The following is a 19,588-nucleotide window of genomic DNA, read 5'->3' as shown; positions in this document are numbered from 1 at the left end:
CAGTCCCAAACTGGATTGGAACCACAAGGCAGAGAGAGAGAGAGAGAGAGAGAGAGAGAGAGAGAGAGAGAGAAAGGAAAGTACATTTCATTTGTGTTGTTTCCTGTTTTAAAAATCAGACTTCCCTGCCCCCAGCTGCAGTTTGCCTCCATCTGTGCCATTTGCTCTTTTGAAATATAGATCGTCCTTCTTGACCTCTGTACCAAGCAGGATCAAACATGTCCTATGACTGCTACCAACAGCTCATCTCTGTGTTCTGGCTGTTTTGAAGCCATTCCTGCCGGTCTTGCGTTTGCACATAATTAACAGATGTCAGCTGGTAGCAAACGACTGAGATTTCTGTCTGGCAAGAGTCTGCACAGAATTCCAGCTGACAATGGAAGCGGCAGGGGAGATACGCCCCCAGTAAAACAAATTTACTGGAATCCAGCGAGAAACTTTGCAGTGCTGAGAAAGTTTGAAGTCGAGAGCAGTGGCGTGGGAAGAGAAGTAACGGAAAACAAATGCCCTTCAGGTTAAATTCTCCAGGGTAGGTTCTCCAATGCAGCAACTAATATCAGAGTTAATCCCCCCCCCGGGGGGGGGGATGTAAGGGGACGGAAGAGGGAATTCTTCATATCAATAACATAATTTTATATATACTCAAGCACTCCGATGATAAATTCTCTATAGGCCAAATCCTTTGCGGTATATTTTGACACGGGCTGAGTGTGTTTCCACACAAAGATCTCCCTCAGTTATGGTTTGCATCTCTATACAGTGGTACCTTGGGTTAAGTACTTAATTTGTTCCGGAAGTCCGTTCTTAACCTGAAATTGTTCTTAACCTGAAGCACCACTTTAGCTAATGGGGCATCCTGCTGCTGCCATGCTGCTGCTGTGCGATTTCTGTTCTCATCCTGAAGCAAAGTTCTTAACCTGAGGTAATATTTCTGGGTTAGCGAAGTCTGTAACCTGAAGTGTATGTAACCCAAGGTACCACTGTATATTAAATTCTATAATTGTTTTTAAAAACAAATAAATGTGAAGTCGCTTCGAGATATTTCATGGGAAGCGATGTAATAAAATGGGATCAAATAAATAAATAAACTGACAGGCTCCCCCCACCCCTAATAAAACATCAAAGAAAAGGAAGACGGTTTTCCAGGCCAAGTTTGTATCAATGGCCACATTAAAGAAGAATAATTTGTTTATCTAGGATGGTTGTTTACAGCTGGGGGGAGGGGAGGGGGGCTTGAAGTGAATCGTTTTGCCCTCCTCTTCTGAAGTTTTTGCGTTTAAGAGAGCCCACGCCTATTGATTTGTCATGTTCAGTCATGTTTCTTTGATGCTGTATTAGGCCACTGATGAGATTTGTGCCTTCCAGTCTCCTGCCGCATTAGGAAGAGCGCTCTCTCCTTCTGAATCTGGCAACGCTGCCTGCCATGGAAGGGTTTTGAGAGGGAGACCCAGCTGCTTGTGGACCTTCATAGGAAGCTGCCTTACATTGCTCTACATAGCTCAGTATTGCCTACACAAACTGGCAGCAGCTCTCCAGAGTTTCTGGCAGGGATGCTCTCCTTGCCCTACCTGGAGATGCCAGGGACTGAACCTGGGACCTTCTGCTTACAAGACAGAAGCTCTCCCCCTGAGCTATGACACTTCCCCAGGATGGAGTTGTTGCTTACTCATTTAAAGGTAAAGGGACCCCTGACAATTAGGTCCAGTCATGACCGAATCTAGGGTTGCAGCACTCATCTCGCTTTACTGGCCGAGAGAGCCGGCGTACAGCTTCTGGGTCATGTGGCCAGCATGACTAAGCCGCTTCTGGCGAACCAGAGCAGCGCACGGAAATGCTGTTTACCTTCCCGCCAGAGTGGTACCTATTTATCTACTTGCACTTTGACTTGCTTTTGAACTGCTAGGTTGGCAGGAGCAGGGACTGAGCAACGGGAGCTCACCTCATTGCGGCAATTCGAACCACCGACCTTCTGATCGGCAAGTCCTAGGCTCAGTGGTTTAACCCACAGCGCCACCCGCGTCCCTGGAGCTTATTCATTTACATACTGCTTAATTGCCAAGGTGGCTTCTAAGATCAAAGCATTTAGAGCAGGAAAACAACTCAGTCAAAACATTAAACATCCACACTTTAAAATGTGCAGTAAAACAAGCCAGTTGAAACAGAAGGTCCCGGTCCACTTGGCGGAGCTCGGTATTCTAGTTTAAAAAGAAAAGTGGATGGGCCCTGATCCAGCAGGGCTTTTCTTACATTCTCAGGTTCTTTCTCCCTTCAGCGTCTGTTTTGGATACAAGAGTGTGCATGTATTTATTCTTATGCAAACACACGCACACCATATCTTCCTGGGTATATCAACCCCGCTTGCAAGGTTTGGCAGTCTGATAGCCTGGAAACTGCACTGTTCACCCCCTTCTGTCATTTATTCCCCCTGCCCTCCCCAGCCCTGAAACATCTCTGATGCAAAACGAATGCAATTTCCCCTCTCTTATTAACTTGTCTCTTAGAACCTTCAGCTCCTATATTTTCATTAGAACATTGAGTTGTCTTATTACCTTTCTGCTTTTCATTGTGCTGGTTATTTTTCTTTCTTTCTTTTTAATCTCTGTTTCTTTCCACTCTGATACACTGCAAGATTTGAAAGCGAACTGGGGTGGAAGAGAAAATTGGGAGCAGGTATAATGTGGTTTGCGTTTCCGATGCCTTCAGATGCAGCCTGTGAAAGATTTCAGGCACTTCACTTTACATCTGCTTCACTTTCCCCAGAAACAAACAGGCGCGTCCCACCTTAGCCCCACAAATTTGGGAAATTTCTCAAAACGTTTATATATCCTAAAGTTTAATTGCACACCTGCTTTTTCCTTTCCTTTTTTGGGGGAAAGTTTCTGAAAATTCTTAAACTGCAGCAGCACAAGGATTGGTAAAAAAAGAAAGAAACCAAACCAAGTGAAACAGCTTTGTAGTGGATGAGATTATTTACTTATTTGTAAGGCATTTCTGCATGGTGATTTGACTCTGCCAAGACATTTTGTGACTATTAAACACCAATGTTGTTCAAGAGAGCATCTGCAACAGAAGAAAACAGGCTTTGAAACCCTATCTAAATGAAATTTAAACACATTAAAACCTTGGTGGAACAAGAATGTATTGGGCTGCATTCCTGGGGGGCCATAGAATGAAGAAGTAGACGAAGAGTTTGGATTTGATATCCCACTTTATCACTACCCGAAGGAGTCTCAAAGCGGCTAACATTCTCCTTTCCCTTCCTCCCCCACAACAAACACTCTGTGAGGTGAGTGGGGCTGAGAGACTTCAGAGAAGTGTGACTTCTCTGAAGCAGCTGCATGTGGAGGAGTGGGGAAGCGAACCCGGTTCACCAGATTACGAGTCCACCGCCCTTAACCACTACACCACACTGGCTCAGCCAGATGAATCAGTTCCTGTGCTCCCCAAGGCCCATGGGATCTCCCCAGGGAAATAGAGAGAGAGAGCCACCATCTTGGAGGCAAATCTCACCTCCCTTTGCTTCTTCAGTGAGACACTGGATAGGTTCACAGCCAGTGTTCACCCAGTGTAGAACAGGGTAGAAAGGAAATTACATGCCAGTGTTGGAGGTGCTGGGAAATACGAGCTCTCCCATTTTCTCCCACACCACCCTGGAGCAATAAATGTCTGTTAGAGATGGGTACAAACGAAGTAGGAAGGGACGCGGGTGGCGCTGTGGGTTAAACCACAGAGCCTAGGACTTGCTGATCAGAAGGTCGGCGATTTGAATCCCCGCAACGGGGTGAGCTCCCGTTGCTCAGTCCCTGCCTCCTGCCAACCTAGCAGTTCGAAAGCACGTCAAAGTGCAAGTAGATCAATAGGTACCGCTCCGGTGGGAAGGTAAACGGCGTTTCCGTGCGCTGCTCTGGTTTGCCAGAAGCGGCTTAGTCATGCTGGCCACATGACCTGGAAGCTGTACGCCAGCTCCCTCAGCCAATAAAGCAAGAGGAGCACCGCAACCCCAGAGTCGGCCACGACTGGACTTAATGGTCAGGGGTCCCTTTACCTTTACCTTTACAAACGAAGTAAGAGGAAGCAGAAGAAATGCTTGTCAAATCTGAAAGTTCTTCACCTGTAGCTTTGGGATGGGCAAGGCTCTCGCATCCAATTTTAGGCTAAACCCCTAGAGCTGGCATAGTTTGGGGGTTTTTTTAAGGCCAGAACAAAAAAGAAAGGGGGGGGGGAGTGCCCTCCTCCCTGCCCCCTGCCAGCATGGGCCCAGCAGAACATTAAAAAAGGCAGATCCAGCCACCTTTGGTTCTCCTTGTCCACTGACTGTCAGGAGTTCCTACACACAAGTAGGACCCTGGCAGAGACACATGCCCTGCTGGCATGTTCTCTCCCTCCTGGTCATTCGTTTGGGAGCTTCAAAAGCTTTCTCCTGCTCAAACATCTCAGCGACTGATACCAAGAGGCATCATCACATTTCAGGATCAGCAGAGTAGAGGCAAAAAATGGGGTAGAGGAGTGAAGTAAATTTTACTTTTACACTTACGCATTCCACCAGACAAGTGAGAAGCAGTATCAGAGTTCAAGCACACCTTCAATCCAGGCAAAAACATTCAAGGAGGGTTCGAAGCACAGCCAGTGATCTAGGTGTGTGGTGTGGGGAAAGTCCCAAGGGCCGGATGAAGGGGCCCAGAGGGCCACATTTTGCCTGAGTCCTAGAGTTCCACACTCCTGGTATCCAGCAAAACTGCAACCTCAGCCCATTTATATTTTCCCAATGTACAGGATGATTTGCTGTTCATAAGTTTCCTGTGTTTTATTCCCCCTGTCGTAGGTTGATCCACTCTTTGCAGAGGAAGTCAAAGAGAAAATTAAAAGGTAGGCTCCTAATTTGGAGATTAAAAAAAAAAAGAAGAAAGAAAAATATATAGCTATATTTATTTCCCCCGAATTCTCATTGCAAACAAATCTCTTTCCATGTTGCTCAGATTTACTTGAGAAGCCCGATGCCTCCTGAGACCTCCTATGTTCACTTCAGTTTGAGGTGGCGATTTTACTGAAGCATACATTTTCTGGCTCAGAATTATGAGTGTTAAGGGCTCGTAACATTTTCCTTGAATACAAGACAAGCATTATGACCCCATAATTCTTCTCTGGCTTGGATTTTTACCCAAGTTGGAAAAGGCAAACCAGGTTGCCAGCTGATAGATAACTCTAAAAAGAGCTCTGAAAAAGAGGCTTCTGAGCAAAATTAGCCATTTATAATCCAAAATTGAAATCCAAAATGTTTGCGTTTCAGTTTATGGGTGGAGGAGCTGCAGGGGAGGTTAGGAACATTTCAGGAGAAGGGAGATTAATCCTGTCTTGCTGCTACATTGGAAGGTGTGTGTGTTAAGTATTTATTTATTTTGATATAACACCACCAAAATATGTAGCGCTTTGCAGAAGACATTTTATGTGGATGTTCCTGAATTTATGGGGAGGGGCCACAGATTAGTGCTAGAGCATCTGCTTTGTGCACAGAAATTCCCAGGTTTCATCCCCAGCTCAACCTGAAATCTTTCTGCCATCCAATATCTCCAGACGACTCTGAAGTCCAGTGTCTGGAGGCCAACTAACAGACTAAACCATCTTTGCTTGGTAGGGCAGATGGGGTGCATTTGCTACAGGAGATCTCTCAAGAAGACCTGCACGCTCTTGTGAAAAAATGCTTTGCCGTTGTCAACAGTTCCATTTCGGAGGGGATGTCGGCCACAATCTTAGAGGTAATTGCATCTGAACATTGACCTTCACGTTGAACATTGACCTTGCTCGGCTGGTTTGAAATCTCCATCAGCTTCCCTGACTGCCTTTCAAAGCCCACAAAACACAAGGGCTTTCTCTAAAACATTATGCAGGAACAGTTAGCAACTCACAGTTTCAGCCGGCCTGTGAAATTAACAAATGCTCAGCGGGTGAGGAATGGGAAGCTGTGGCCTTCGTCTTGTTGTTTGTCTCAATCAAAATCGTCAGGAGCGATGGGAGCGATCGTCAAAATCGTCAGGAGCGATGGGAGCTGTTGTCCAGCAATATCTAGAGCAGGCATAGGCAAACTCGGCCCTCCAGATGTTTGGGGACTACAACTCCCATCAGCCCTAGCTAACAGGACCAGTCGTCAGGGATGGTGGGAGTTGTAGTCCCAAAACATCTGGAGGGCCAAGTTTGCCTATGCCTGATCTAGAGAGACAGCCTCCTTCCTTATAGTCCATCTCGGGTGCCAAGATCAGCAGAGGGTGCCCTCTTGGTACTTCCAGCACCCTCGGGGTGGCTACATCCTAGGACAGTGCCTTCTTTGTGGCATCCCCGAAATTGTGACATTCCCTCTGCATATAGATGCACCTGGCATCTTCATGATGTAGCTTTTGTTGGATGCTGAAGACACACCACTTTACCCTGGCTTTTGACATCAGAGAGCGAGAGAGAGAGAAATGGACCTACCCCGTTTTCTTGACAAAGATTTATTTTAACTGATTTAATTGTAACTCACCCCAGTGAAAAGGTAAAGGGACCCCTGACCATTAGGTCCAGTCGTGCCCGACTCTGGGGTTGCAACGCTCATCTCGCTTTATTGGCCAAGGGAGCCGGCGTACAGCTTCCGGGTCATGTGGCCAGCATGACTAAGCCGCTTCTGGCGAACCAGAGCAGTGCACGGGAACGCCGTTTACCTTCCCGCCAGAGCAGTACCTATTTATCTACTTGCACTTTGACGTACTTTCGTCAACTAGGTTGGCAGCAGCAGGGACCGAGCAACGGGAGCTCACCCGTCGCGGGGATTCGAACCACCAACCTTCTGATCAGCAAGTCCTAGGCTCTGTGGTTTAACCCACAGTGTCACCTGCGTCCCATACTCAGCCCAGTAACCTCATTCAAATTTGGGGCTAGCAAAATCAACAGGCCTCCCCGGTCTCAAAATTGTAGAGTTGGAAGTAATTCCAAGAGCCACCTAGTCCAATCTTCTGCACTGCAATCATCACAGCTAAAGCATCCATGACAGTTGGCCATCCAATCTCTGTTCAGCCTTCCAAGGGAGTCCATTCCACTATTAAACAGCTCTTGCCGTCAGGGAAGAAACACAGTGGTGGGTGCAGGGCCAGCAAGCAATTCTACTTGTGTGTCATAATGCCTGAACATGGCTTGTGATGTGTACTATTTCTACATCTATATTTACATAATAGTGGCCATGCTTTGCGTCATTTATTTTGGCTTGACTTTTCGTCTCTGCTGCCCTGTTTTAGTAAGCAGAGCCCCGCCTCTCTTTCTTGATAATCCTATCACTAATTGTTTTAGCATCTTACTACAGCGACAGACAGAAGCAAGGTATTCTTGCATAATAAGAATTCATAGCAGCTCTCTTGGGAGACTGAGCGTCCCAGCTTTTTGAGAAAAGAGGAGTTTCTAGGCCTCACAATGATAGCAGGTTGGTCCTGAAAAATGCCAAAGGCTACTGTAAAAAGATGTGTCTTCAGCAGAAGCTGGAAATGGTACAAATCTGCATAGTGAAAGGCCAGGAACAGGTCTGTGGGGAAGGAGGTCCACAACTTAGTGGCAGGAGCAAACCAGCAGTAAATCGCACTGAGCAAGTGGGAGTTAACTCTTTGTTGTCAGAAACAGGATCTGCATAGGAGTTTCAGGCCTAATGAGCACAGCAACTCTTCTTTGGTAGGTCTTGCCCATATGAGGCAGTTGCGGAGGCTGAAGGTCCCCACCTTCCCACAGCTGTCTAATTCTCCCCCTTTCCTGGGTTTTCCCGAAGCAATCTGATACTACCTGCCAGCCTTTGCTTCTCCCACTTCATACCTCTCCTGGTCCTGGGAGACCAGGGGGAGGTGAGGTTGTTGCAGCAGGAGGGGGAGACACCCTGGTTCCTCTCAGCCTCTTGGCCTGCTTTCTGTCCTGCTTCTCCTTCTGGACTTCTCTATGCTAGAGACTCTTCCTGCTCACTAAACCCTGTTACCTCTTCAGCTTCTGACACCTCCTCCTCCCAGTCTTCTCTCTCTCCTCCCTCTGCCCATTCATTGTTGTCCCATCACCAAACCCCTGGCTATGGGCCTTCTCCCCTTGGCAGTTCCCCAGCTGGTTCCTCCCACCACTCCTCTGTGTCCAACCATTCCATGTCCCTTAGAGGCTGCTACAGAGAACACTTTCTCCCCACCAAAAAAGAAAAAGAGATTTTGGAGCTTGGTGGAACAACCACAGGATCTTCTTCCATCAGCCTTAGCACTCAAGAGGGTCTATAGGAATGGAGGTGTTTTTTTCGGGTATTTGGGGCTTTAAACACTAACGAAAGCACCTGGACTTACGCTTGAAGAGAGAAAAAAAATAAAATTCAGGGGAAAAGAAAAAAGTGGGGTAGGGGGAAAAGAAGCACAAATCTTCAGTTTCTTTCAACACTTTCCTCTAATCAGCCGTCCAAAGGCCAAAGGGTCTCAAGGGTTCCCTACCTGAGAAGCTTGGAAATAAAATCTAGATCACCGCCGACAGGCCAGATCCCCTTGTGCTAAACTACCTTCCTCAGAAAAGAAGTGCAAAGCATTCATGGACAGAGTGGGAAGGGATGATGGGGAAAATCAGTACACAGAGTCTGAAACAGAACTTCCCCCATTCCATAAGGAAAATAATTACAGTACGTTCCTGTTGGATCATGCCATAGTGCAATTTCTGGCCACGCTCCTGATTTCCAATCAAGCTTCATTGGTCCAAAAGTGGTCCAGGTGCAAGAATGGCATTTTCTTGCCTACTCAAAGATTCATCAACAACCCTGACACCTTTCAACAGATCTTATCCATTGCTGGATTGTCTCTCCAATCTGTTGCTGGGTTGAATTGGGCTGCAAAACCAGAAGGAGGGAGAGAATTTCTGCCTAGCCTTATTAAAAACAAACAGATAAATAAATCACCACCAGCTTCTCATTCACCTGCTAGTAAAGGCTTGAAAATATAGACACTTCAAAGTAGTAGTATCACACAATATTTCAGAATTTATTGGGGGCAGGGAGGAGGTGACTAATTTCTATTTTGGCTAGATTTATTCATTCATTTCTAAGATTGTTATAAGGGACAATTTGGATCTGTCCCACTTCCTTTTCTTTAGGGATCACCCTCCCTGAGGTAGGAAATTCATAAGTGGTAAAGCCGCCCATTTCTCAGTTCTTCTCATTACCATTTTGTGTTCTTTTTGGTAAAGGATTATTTTGTCCGTCTTTCCCATGGGCGATACTCTTGGCCCTGACAGTGAAGTAGCACCATCTGCCTAGAAAGGAAAGAGAAGATAGCTCTTGAACAACAGTGCTATTTTAATTAGGAGAAACAACAGCAACCCTACCTGAGATGGTCAGGAGGTCAGGAGGAATGATGGTCAGGAGGAATGACCATCTGTCAAAACCTTGTTTTCATTAACCAGGGCCGAAAAACTGCTCCAGAAAATGAAAGAGAAGCCTCAGCCAGTGCTTGGACTCCACTGATTAAAAAAATAAATTCAGGACCATCTTGTTCAGCTTCTTCCACTACTTCCCTGGGTAGATTTGAGCTATGAGGATGTCCAACCTTCTATCAAAGAGGGTTTGGTGGACTCATAAGAAGAGCTCTGCTGTGGGTTAGATCAAAAGCCCATCTAGGACACTTACCATAGTGGCCACCTCTCTTCTAAAAAACAAAAATTGTGAGTCAAGTGCAAATGGATCAGAAAAGCATATTCATGGAAGCATAAATGTTAGCCAGGCAAAGAGACAGGTTTGTTTATGGTTGAGTCAGATCAGATCAGGAAGAACCTTTTTTGATAAATGGGGTGCAGCCAAGCTAAGACCTGAGAGAGACCTATCTGCTTCCAGATTGTGTTTAAAGTGGCTCACTACATGAGATGCTGGTCCACAGATTAAAGGGGTTCCTGGTTCAAATTCTGATGCAAATGCACACTCAGAAGGAAAGACTTCATCCCGCTTCTGTTATGTACCCTCACTTTCCTTGTTTTCAGGGCTATTTTTCTAGAAATAAAGGTGGCAGTACTCACCATTAACCCCTCCCTCTTTCTCTAAGAATGGCAATGGCGCCTGCCTGAGAGGTGCCAGAACTCACCTGAGAAGTGCTGAAACTGAGATCTGGCAAGTTCCTCCTGAAAAAAAAACCCTGCTTGTTTTATGCATATCCTTCGTCGCTCCCAAGTGTCTGGGCTGAAATTACCACTCACCCCATTCCCAGTTTTATGCTCCCCATTGGAAGACTGAAAATTTGTTGGTGTCCTGGCCCTCCCCGTCCAGTGAAAAACTCAGACTCACAAATCTTGTGATTTTCAGATCAGATCAGTGCATTAGGCGAGTGTCAGGTTACAGAAATCAAGAGCAAGTGCAAGAGAAGTTAAATGCATGGCGCTAAGCGTGAGCTAAAGCATTAATCCAACAAGCGCCACATGCCCTCACCTTCCCTGTGAAGAGCCTTCTTCCTTGTGAAGAGCAGGGCAGGCACAGCTATTTGTGCAGCAAGTGACCAGAGTCTCACCACTGTGCAATCCAACAGAGAAACCAATTCCAGTAGGTTGGCTAGGTGAGGTTTGTCCACTCCATCAGATATCTCTTAGGGCTGCAGAACAGACACCTGCCCCCCAACCCACTGGGAACCTAAAAGAAGTTTTTGCCTGGTTGCTCAGAAAGGGATCTGGCCCCCAGACTGGAAATAATCCCTAGTCCTGCCTTAACGTCTCCCTTTGCTGGAAAGAATTCAGGCTGAGATGATGGCAGTTAGAACCATCACTGGAGCAAACTTCATAGACTCACCCTTCTCCCTTCCTAATAGTCATAGAAATCATGGAATTGCAGAGCCTGCAATGCCATTTGTGGCTGTTCTGGCTGCCTCAGCATAGGCAGTGAAAAAATGCTTGAGCAAAGTTCCCCTGCTTACTGTCAAACACGTTCCATTGAAGTCAGTGGGGCTCACTTCTGCGTAGATAAGTTTAGCAGCACACTGTTAGCCAATTAATCAATGAAACAGAGCCGTCTTTCCTACTAATGTGTTTGTGCGCAAGTGTGCAGGCAAGCTCAAGTAATCTACTTTTTCTGTTTTCTACCCCTCCACCCCAAGAAAACCCCCAAACTTGTCATGCTTTCCTTCCGGGCCGATTACACAACGGGGAAATCACGGCCCCCCATGATAATGACAGTAATTAAAAGCACATTCTCTCCTAAGTGCCAGTGAATCGGTATGGATTGAACAACATGGAGAGTGGATTTCTTTCTGTTGTCTGACACCGCAGTAATTTGTACAAGATGAGCCATTAAGCGCTCAAAGGCACCACATGTTTTTCAGGATTTCTGAGGCTGGCGGCGGTAATTAAAATTTCAGGTCAGGCGGGGGGGGGGGGATTCCGCTTGACAAGTGCGCAAGCGGGCTCCATGCGCTTCCCCAGAGATATCGAGGATTTACCTCATGCCATTCTATGCTCCGGTGGTTGCTGGAAATTTCTGTCCCTCGTGAAGATTAACCTCTGGCAGATCTGCCAGTGCTCTCGAGCCCAAATAAACCTAGATGATGTATTCATAAGCACACAAGAAGACCCCTGCTGGATCAGACCAGTGGCCCATCAGTTCCATAATCCTGTTGTTACAGCAGCCAACCAGATTCCCCAACAAGAAGCCTGTGTTCAGAACCCTGCTCCACAATCTTCTGCAAATTTCCAGCTCTACCTAACTAACCCTAAGCCTTTTTTCTCCTCTGTGTTTCTGCACTAGACAATGGATTTAAATGTTCCGGTGATGGCAAGGAATATCCCAGGGAATGCTGCAATAATCGCGCACAAGACAACTGGGCTGCTATACTCAAACCCCCAGGTAAAAAAAGAAGTAATGACTCAATGCACACTTGCATTGAGAGCCAGTGTTGTGTAACAACTAGAGCAGGGGTCAGCAACCTTTTTCAGCCGTGGGCCGGTCCACTGTCCCTCAGACCATGTGGTAGGTCAGACTATATTGGGGGGAGGGATGAACGAATTCCTATGCCCCAGAGATGCATTTTAAATAAAAGGACACATTCTACTTATGTAAAAACACACTGATTCCTGGACCATCCGCAGGCCGGATTGAGAAAGTGATTAGGCCGCATCTGGCCCACGGGCCTTAGGTTGCCTACCCCTGATCTAGAGTGCTGGACTAGGACCTGGGAGACCAGGGTTCAAAACCCCACTTAGCCATGAAGCTCTCAGGATGACCTTGAGCCCGTCACTCACTCACTCTCAGCCAGACCTACCTCACAGGGTTGTTGTTAGGATAAAATGGGGAGGAGAACTCCATGTGCCACCTTGAACTCCTTTCAGGAAAGGTGGAGTATAAATGCAATCATTAATAATAATAATAATAATAATAATAATAATAATAATAATAAATGCTGGAATTTAAACCTATATAGGTTGGGGTTATGGTATTCAGTGGTGCAGGATATGATCACCATTGATATCAAATGACACGTAATTCATGTCGGGTCTCCCCCCCCCCCATTTGTATTGCGTTTCCTTTGCACTGAAGTAAGTGGCGTGGAATAATGTAATAATTACCCATCTTCATTGTGACTAGCACTGTTCTGCTGTAATTCGGTTTCCAACAAAAACCGTTATTCCCCTCACTTTCTGTATTATTATCTAATTTATTTCATAAAGTTCCGCCACAACAGACAGCAAGCCAAATGACATATTTCCTTCAGAAGCCGAACTGTAGCAGAACGGAAGCGCTGCTGTATGTGACAGACATGGCTCAGAATGGAAATCGACACCTTCTTACCTCCCTACTTTTAGGGGAAGAGAGTTCCACATCCTCAAATCAGTTTCCCACAATACCGCTGAGCAGTTCTACATCGGACACTCCAGGGTATTTGGGGAAACCTCAGATGGCTGGCAGCTTTGAAAACCTGGTCGCTGCCAGCGAATAAGCCTGTGGCCAGGGAAACAGATTTGTGGGGAGGTCAAAGCAGTACCAACTCCAGCAAGGGCAAGGTGGGTTTATTGCCAGTGGCATCCTGCCAGGCACCTGGGTACTAGCAGCTACTTAAGAATGGTGATGGGAGAGATGGAAGTCTCCAGGGGAGACCTTGGACAATACCATTTCACTTAAAAGGGGCCTGAAGGATGGATCCCATTTTAAAGAATGGAGAAGTGCTGTGGTTCCAAAGTAGAACACCTTATTTGCCTGCAGAAGGCCCCAGGTTCATCCCCCGCCATCTCCAGGTAGGACTTTGCAAGATCCCCTGTCTGAAATCCTAGAGCGCCCCTAGTGGTCAGCACAGACAGTACTGCACTGGATGGACCGATGATGATGATATATTGAATTTGTTAGTCACTTTATCTTGTCCAAGGCAACCCACAGCAACCAACCAATCAACAAACGAGCAACCACACAGGGAAACATTAAAACCAAAGGGAAACTGAAATGCATTAAAAACAACTAAAAGGCCACAGAGACTTAAATGCCAAATGCCTGGTTATAGAGTAAATTTTTTGCCTGTCACTGAAAGATATCTAAGAATGGCGCAGGTGAACCTCCATGGGGAGTTGTTGTTGTTGTTTAGTCATGTCCGACTCTTCGTGACCCCATGGACCAGAGCACACCAGGCACTCCTGTCTTCCACGCAGTTTGATCAAACTCATGTTAGTAGCTTCAAGAACACTGTCCAACCATCTTGTCCTCTGTCGTCCCCTTCTCCTTGTGCCCTCCATCTTTCCCAACATCAGGGTCTTTTCCAGGGAGTATTCTCTTCTAACGAGGTGGCCAAAGTATTGGAGCCTCAGCTTCAGGATCTGTCCTTCCAGTGAGCACTCAGGGCTGATTTCCTTCAGAATGGAGAGGTTTGATCTTCTTGCAGTCCATGGGACTCTCAAGAGTCTCCTCCAGCACCATAATTCAGAAGCATCAATTATTCAGTGATCAGCCATTCTTTATGGTCCAGCTCTCACTTCCATACATCACTACTGGGAAAACCATAGCATTCCACAAATGGGGAGCCAGCACAGAACAGGCCTGTTCTTGTGCTGCCACCTCTAGATCTCTTGTGGAGGAGGCACACTCTGTGGAGAAAGACACTCTGTGCCACCGAGACCACTCAAGCATGGATTCAGAAGTACCCCCAAGCTATGTACCTGCTCCTTCAGAGGTAGTGCAACCACATCAAGAGCGGGCAATATCCCATCCATCCAGTCTTGGTCCAAGGGGTCGAATATATAAGGCAGCTTCCTATGTTCTGATATTTCACAACTCCCATCTGGTTAGCGTTTAGTATTCTAAAGGCAACTGGCACCCAGGCAGCAGCAAGAACAGCAGCAAAACCCAACTATCACTTTGATTTTAAGTCCCCAGCATGTCTCCTTCACACGCAACCTATGCTTTTGAAGCTTCACCCTATATCCCAATTAACTGGTGGTCTTAATTAGGCTTGGAAAGGAGGGGTGTGTGAGAATATTAATCCTGTTGATTCTATAAATTAAATTCTGGCCTCCAAAAATCAGCTAAGTGCAATAATAACGTGCTCCGTAAAGAAAAGAAAAAAACGAACACCAAGAGATTAAATAAAACTGCAGAGTGTAAAATGCATTTTTGTTCAGAGTGCCTATGATTAATGCATACTATTAAGTCAAGTCTGAGGAAGGTAGATTCTCTGTTTTCATTAGACTTTGGCAGTCGCACTTCCCTTGCCCCTGACCCTCCTCCCACCCCCCACCCCCTTCCGATAAAACGATTGTGCCTAACATTTTTCTCCCTGGAGAGTTCATTGTTCCCCGCGGTCTTCACAAATGAATCTCTTTGTTAACAAATGCAATTGGTTTTTCCGGGAAAAAGGTACTTGTATCAACGTGGAACTCACCTCCGCACCCCTGGTGTGCATTGGAGAGACAGAATGGCTTGATCTCAGGCAGAGGTTGCTTATTGCCCATAGATCTTGAGTCTGCAAGTTCGGCTAGTCCTTCGTGGCCTCCGTACAAGAATGTTCCTGAACATTAAACAAGTTTGGATACTGGTCTCACACCTCCTTCGTATATGCATGCCCCAAATGTGGGGAGAGACTGGATCCAGCTGGTGGGCCAGATCCTGATCTCCCCCACCCTCCCTAGGCTTATTGTGGGGGTGACACTGGTGGAGAGATGGCATTATGCAATTGATAGCCACAACAGAATCCCCCCTGACCACCAGCCCTGCCTTTTTATTTGAGGAAAAAGGATTTCACGCAAAAAGGATTTTAGACCATCCCTTGACCGTCGCTGGAAAGGAGAACTTGCCAAAGTTTGAAAAGCAAGTTCTGATTCAGGGGTGGCAAACCTCAGGTCCTTGGGCCATATGTGGCCCTCCATGCTCTCTGTCTGGCCCTCAGGATTCTCCCCAGGCCACGCGACTCACCGGCCTGCACTGCACCTTCTTGACTGTTTTTGCCTCCCTGGAATGTGTTGTTTTATTCATTTGCATGTATGTGTGCCAATTTTTTCTGCACAAAAGCATACGGAAGCAAAGATTGCAGGAATATATGTGTTTTGAAAACTGTTATTCTTGCAGAACATATCCTATTATGATTTCATTCTTTGTAAGTATCTAATACATATTAATCATCAGTGCTATTCTTTCTGCATTTGCTACCTTTCATCTCACCTGCGAAGAAATGTTAAAGCTATTGTATGTGATAATTCTGCTCCGTATATGTCATAAAAGGAGACCCTAATTTTTCAGATTGCCCCTGCGTTTGCCTCCTTCCCTCAGTCTAACCTATTCAGTTAATTTTGCAATCGCTGGGTCGTATTGTGCTTCCATTCTCTTTTTACTGTTGGCATCTTAGAAGAAAATGTGATAATGCCTCTTCCTAGCTTGGATGGAGGACAGAGAAGTGTGTTTATAGACACATTGGACCAACCTTCCCCAACCTGGTGCCCTTCAGTTATTTTAGGCACAACTCACACAGTCCTATCCAGCACAATCAGGCTGTCGGAAGCAGTCGCCCAAAACATCTCGAGGGAGCCAGGTTGGGCTCAGGCTTCTACATGGCTGGAATTGAGCCAGCTTCAAAGTGTTGCATTCATTAAAGTCCCACTTTTGTCTCTGTTCTGTGGCAGGCAGCCCTTGGAAAGCCCTTCCCCTTAACCTGCCCTCTTCCATAGACCAGAGGCAGAACACCTGCTTTTCATGCAGGAGGTCCCAGGTTAGGTCCATGGCATCTTCAGGTAGGTCTGGAAACGCCACGGCCTCAAATCCTGGAAAACCGCTTGCCAGTCCATGTAGACAATACTGCGCTTGATGATCTGACAATCTGTAAGGCCGCTATTCCTGTTCCCTTGCAACGTGACAAGTTGATAGAGTGTAATCTCCTTTGGATATTGGCAGTGGGATAATAACAACAGCTATTTCTCACCTTTTCAGGAGTTTGTCCAGCTGTCTAAAAGCCTGATCGGCGACCCATTTCTGCACAAAGAGATTGTAATGAAGGCAAAGGAGTACGTCACAAAGCACCACTCATGGGAACACGAAAGGAAAGCGTATCAGAACCTTGTGCTGATGCTTCAGTGACCCACTTTTCGTCAGGATACAGGAACCCAGTATGGATGGATCAAACCATCCAAGCCAATCAGATTTTTGTGATTAATGACACTTACTGATTCCCCCCCCCCCCATATCACCTGCTCTCTGTGGTACCAGTTGAAATGTATCATACAGTGGACGCTAGAATGATTGCAGGGTTTTTCCCCTGCGAGAGGACAATATTCACAGATACGGATAATCAGTGATGCATCAATATGATACGATTTGTTGGAATTATATGGATGCACACCTTTGCGTAACACATTCAGATGCGAACACATGCACACTAGGAATGCCGTTGGATCGTGGAAATCATTCTCGGACTGACTTATGGGCTAGTTCCAGAGAAAGCAGATTATGCAGTGGTCCCATTGAAAGGAGGTCGTCAAGTTAATTACGATTGTTTCATTCATGTCCTGTTCATTTCCATGGGACTTCAGTGGCCGTGGTTCGTTTACTGACCACACCCTTAATCACTTAATCCATCGATTAGAAAGAGCGTGTGTGTAAAAACACTTGTTTTAAGGGGGGGGACCAGAACTTTCCTCCCAGTGCTAATAATAGCAGGGGATGGAGTCAAACTCCAGTTCTGCAGTCTCAATAATTATGACTCTTCCCCCCCACCACATCCACGGTTTCTGTTTTCCTTTTTACGTGCCCTTAAGCTGGGCCATAACAAACACTTTAAAAGGGTGTCTCTCTTGGGTGTAACTGAACCGATGCCATACAGCAAAGACGTACGGCTTTGCTCCTGCCAACACCTTCCACTAACAATGTTGGCTAGGGCAAGGGTGTCACTCTGACATGTCCACCAGGAGGGGGGGGTCGTATTTATATTGATTGATGTCCACATCTTGAGTTGGAGTTTATTTCTTCAAGTTGATGTTTACACCAACTTCACATTTCCTGGAAGCTGGTTGCTACCTCAGAATAAATAATAATTGCAATACTGCATTTCTATGGAACCTCATAAATCTCCTTCGTGTTTGGCCACGAGAAGCTCAGGCTCCATAGAAGGGAAGTGGCGAGAAATTTGTATTCAGTACTTTGTGCAAATTCCGGATGCTTTATTTTATTATTTTTGTCCTCTGAATCGCACAGTCGTTGGCACCATTGAGCACATTGTAATAGGACTCTGCATTTGCAAAAGGGAATTAAAGGAGGGCTCTTGTGCCTGCAGATCTGGAAAGCAATTGTGATTCATTTCCCAGCGGTAGAAGTAATGCCTTTGTTTCTCCCTCCACTTTGCCATCACCACCAACCTCCAACCCCCCAAAAAATCTGGCTATGAGATATCTATCTATCTATCTATCTATCTATCTATCTATCTATCTATCTATCATCATCTATCTATCATTTTAGGAAGCTTTAAGTACATCCTGTTAGGGAAACTATACTTGAAGACCCTGTTTTGGAGTGAGTCAAGCACAACAAGTTATTCCTTGTGATTAGTAAAATGTGGTTGGCGAGGGGGGATGTGACTGTGCACAGTGATTTCTGTAAAACTTGCGTTTCCATGGGCATCAAGGGACTTCATTGTATCATGTAGGGTGGATTTGATTTAAATCAAATCGATTCAAATCACGATTTAAATCACTTGTCAGTAAGACTTGATTTAAAACGTTTTTTTTGTTTTTTGTTTACAGAAAGACTCATTCTTGCTGGTATAATCTTAATGTTTACAACCAGATGAAGGTTTCGTTTTTGGAATAATAAATTTTCAGAGTAGTTTTTACAGTTGTATCCAAAATTACTGATTTGGTTATGCTATTAGAAATACATAGATAATTAGGAAATTATTGTGAGGTTTAATAAGTTAACTGTTTATATTTGGACAACTTTTCTGCTGTACTGTATTGGAAGGAGAAAAATAACCTTTAGTAACAATTTAAACAATTTATTTAACTAAAACAATAACATTATAGCATATGTATCCATGTTTGTTAACTGATGTGGCTAAACAATATTTTTTAAAAAACAAACAAACTGAGTTTTAGCACACACGAAAAACAAATCCTTATTTCCTGATGAATAGCCTTTGGGCTATAATGTAACTTAAATTGAAAACTATCTTTAGAAAGATTTTTCCTCAAAAAGCATTTTATTTTAAAAATCTGATTTAATTAAAAAAAATCTGATTTTTTATTTTTTAAAAAAAATCATTGATTTTTATCCACCCTGGTATCATGGCACCTGCACCTGGACTTGGTAGGAGCAAAAATGAGTGCTGTGGATCAGGGAACTGTTTTCCAACCAAGGGAATACGGCCATTGTCATGGACTGGTTGGACCCTAAGGAATGGTGGGAGGAACCAGCTGGAGAAGGGGAATCCCTCCCTGTCTCCCAGAAGCAGTAGAGGGCAGAAATGAGCGGAGCAGTGGCAGGCTCCATGCAGGCGCAGTCTCCAATTGCTTGGGGAAGAAAGCCTGGAGTGGAGGGGTGTTAGATGGCTGTGGAGAGGCAGGAACTTTCAGTCTTGGTAACTGATTCATAGGGCAAGACTTACTGGGGATGACACTCAGCCATGTCTGATGGTGGTTTTGCTAAGAAAGAGTCGACTCCAACTTGAGCGGCGTGATTTACTGCCAGCTGGCTTTTTGACAGCCACTTGCAGGGACTGCCAACTAGTGATGGGCATAGCCAGGTTGAGAAAGCAGGCAAAGAGATGTGACCTTTGGCTTTTGTGGCATAGGCTGCATTCAAGCCAAACACATCTATCTACACCATGGGTAGGCAAACTAAGGCCCGGGGGCCGGATCTGGCCCAACCGCCTTCTCAATCCGGCCCGCAGACGGTCCGAGAATCAGTGTGTTTTTAGATGAGTAGAATGTGTCCTTTTATTTAAAATGCATCTCTGGGTTATTTGTGGGGCATAGGAATTCGTTCATTCCCCCCCCCCAAAAAAAAATAGTCTGGCCCACCACATGGTCTGAGGGAGAGTGGACTGGCCCCCTGCTGGAAAAGTTTGCTGACCCCTGATCTACACATATATTTTTCCATCCATGCAATCAAGAACACAGTTCAAGGGCACAT

The 19,588-nt window shown here is 45.6% G+C and overlaps 1 protein-coding gene across 2 annotated transcripts in view; it reads left to right on the top strand.

Moving 5' to 3' along the window:
• GLT1D1 (glycosyltransferase 1 domain containing 1) overlaps nucleotides 1-17,744 on the top strand; it is a 72,284-nt gene extending 54,540 nt beyond the window's left edge. For both annotated transcript variants that reach the window (XM_081842285.1, XM_081842284.1), the window contains 4 exons: nucleotides 4,823-4,866; nucleotides 5,633-5,753; nucleotides 11,744-11,842; nucleotides 16,397-17,744. In XM_081842285.1, the coding sequence (XP_081698411.1) occupies nucleotides 4,823-4,866; nucleotides 5,633-5,753; nucleotides 11,744-11,842; nucleotides 16,397-16,543 (411 nt within the window). In that variant the 3' untranslated portion in view covers nucleotides 16,544-17,744. The remainder of the gene's footprint in view (nucleotides 1-4,822; nucleotides 4,867-5,632; nucleotides 5,754-11,743; nucleotides 11,843-16,396) is intronic.
• The last annotated feature ends 1,844 nt before the right edge of the window (nucleotides 17,745-19,588 follow it).

This window comes from Podarcis erhardii (assembly GCF_964252035.2).
Source record: "Podarcis erhardii genome assembly, chromosome: 15".
NCBI lineage: Eukaryota > Metazoa > Chordata > Lepidosauria > Squamata > Lacertidae > Podarcis > Podarcis erhardii.
The sequence above is the reverse complement of the archived record's forward strand: the minus strand, read 5'-3'. Positions and strand labels throughout refer to the sequence as shown.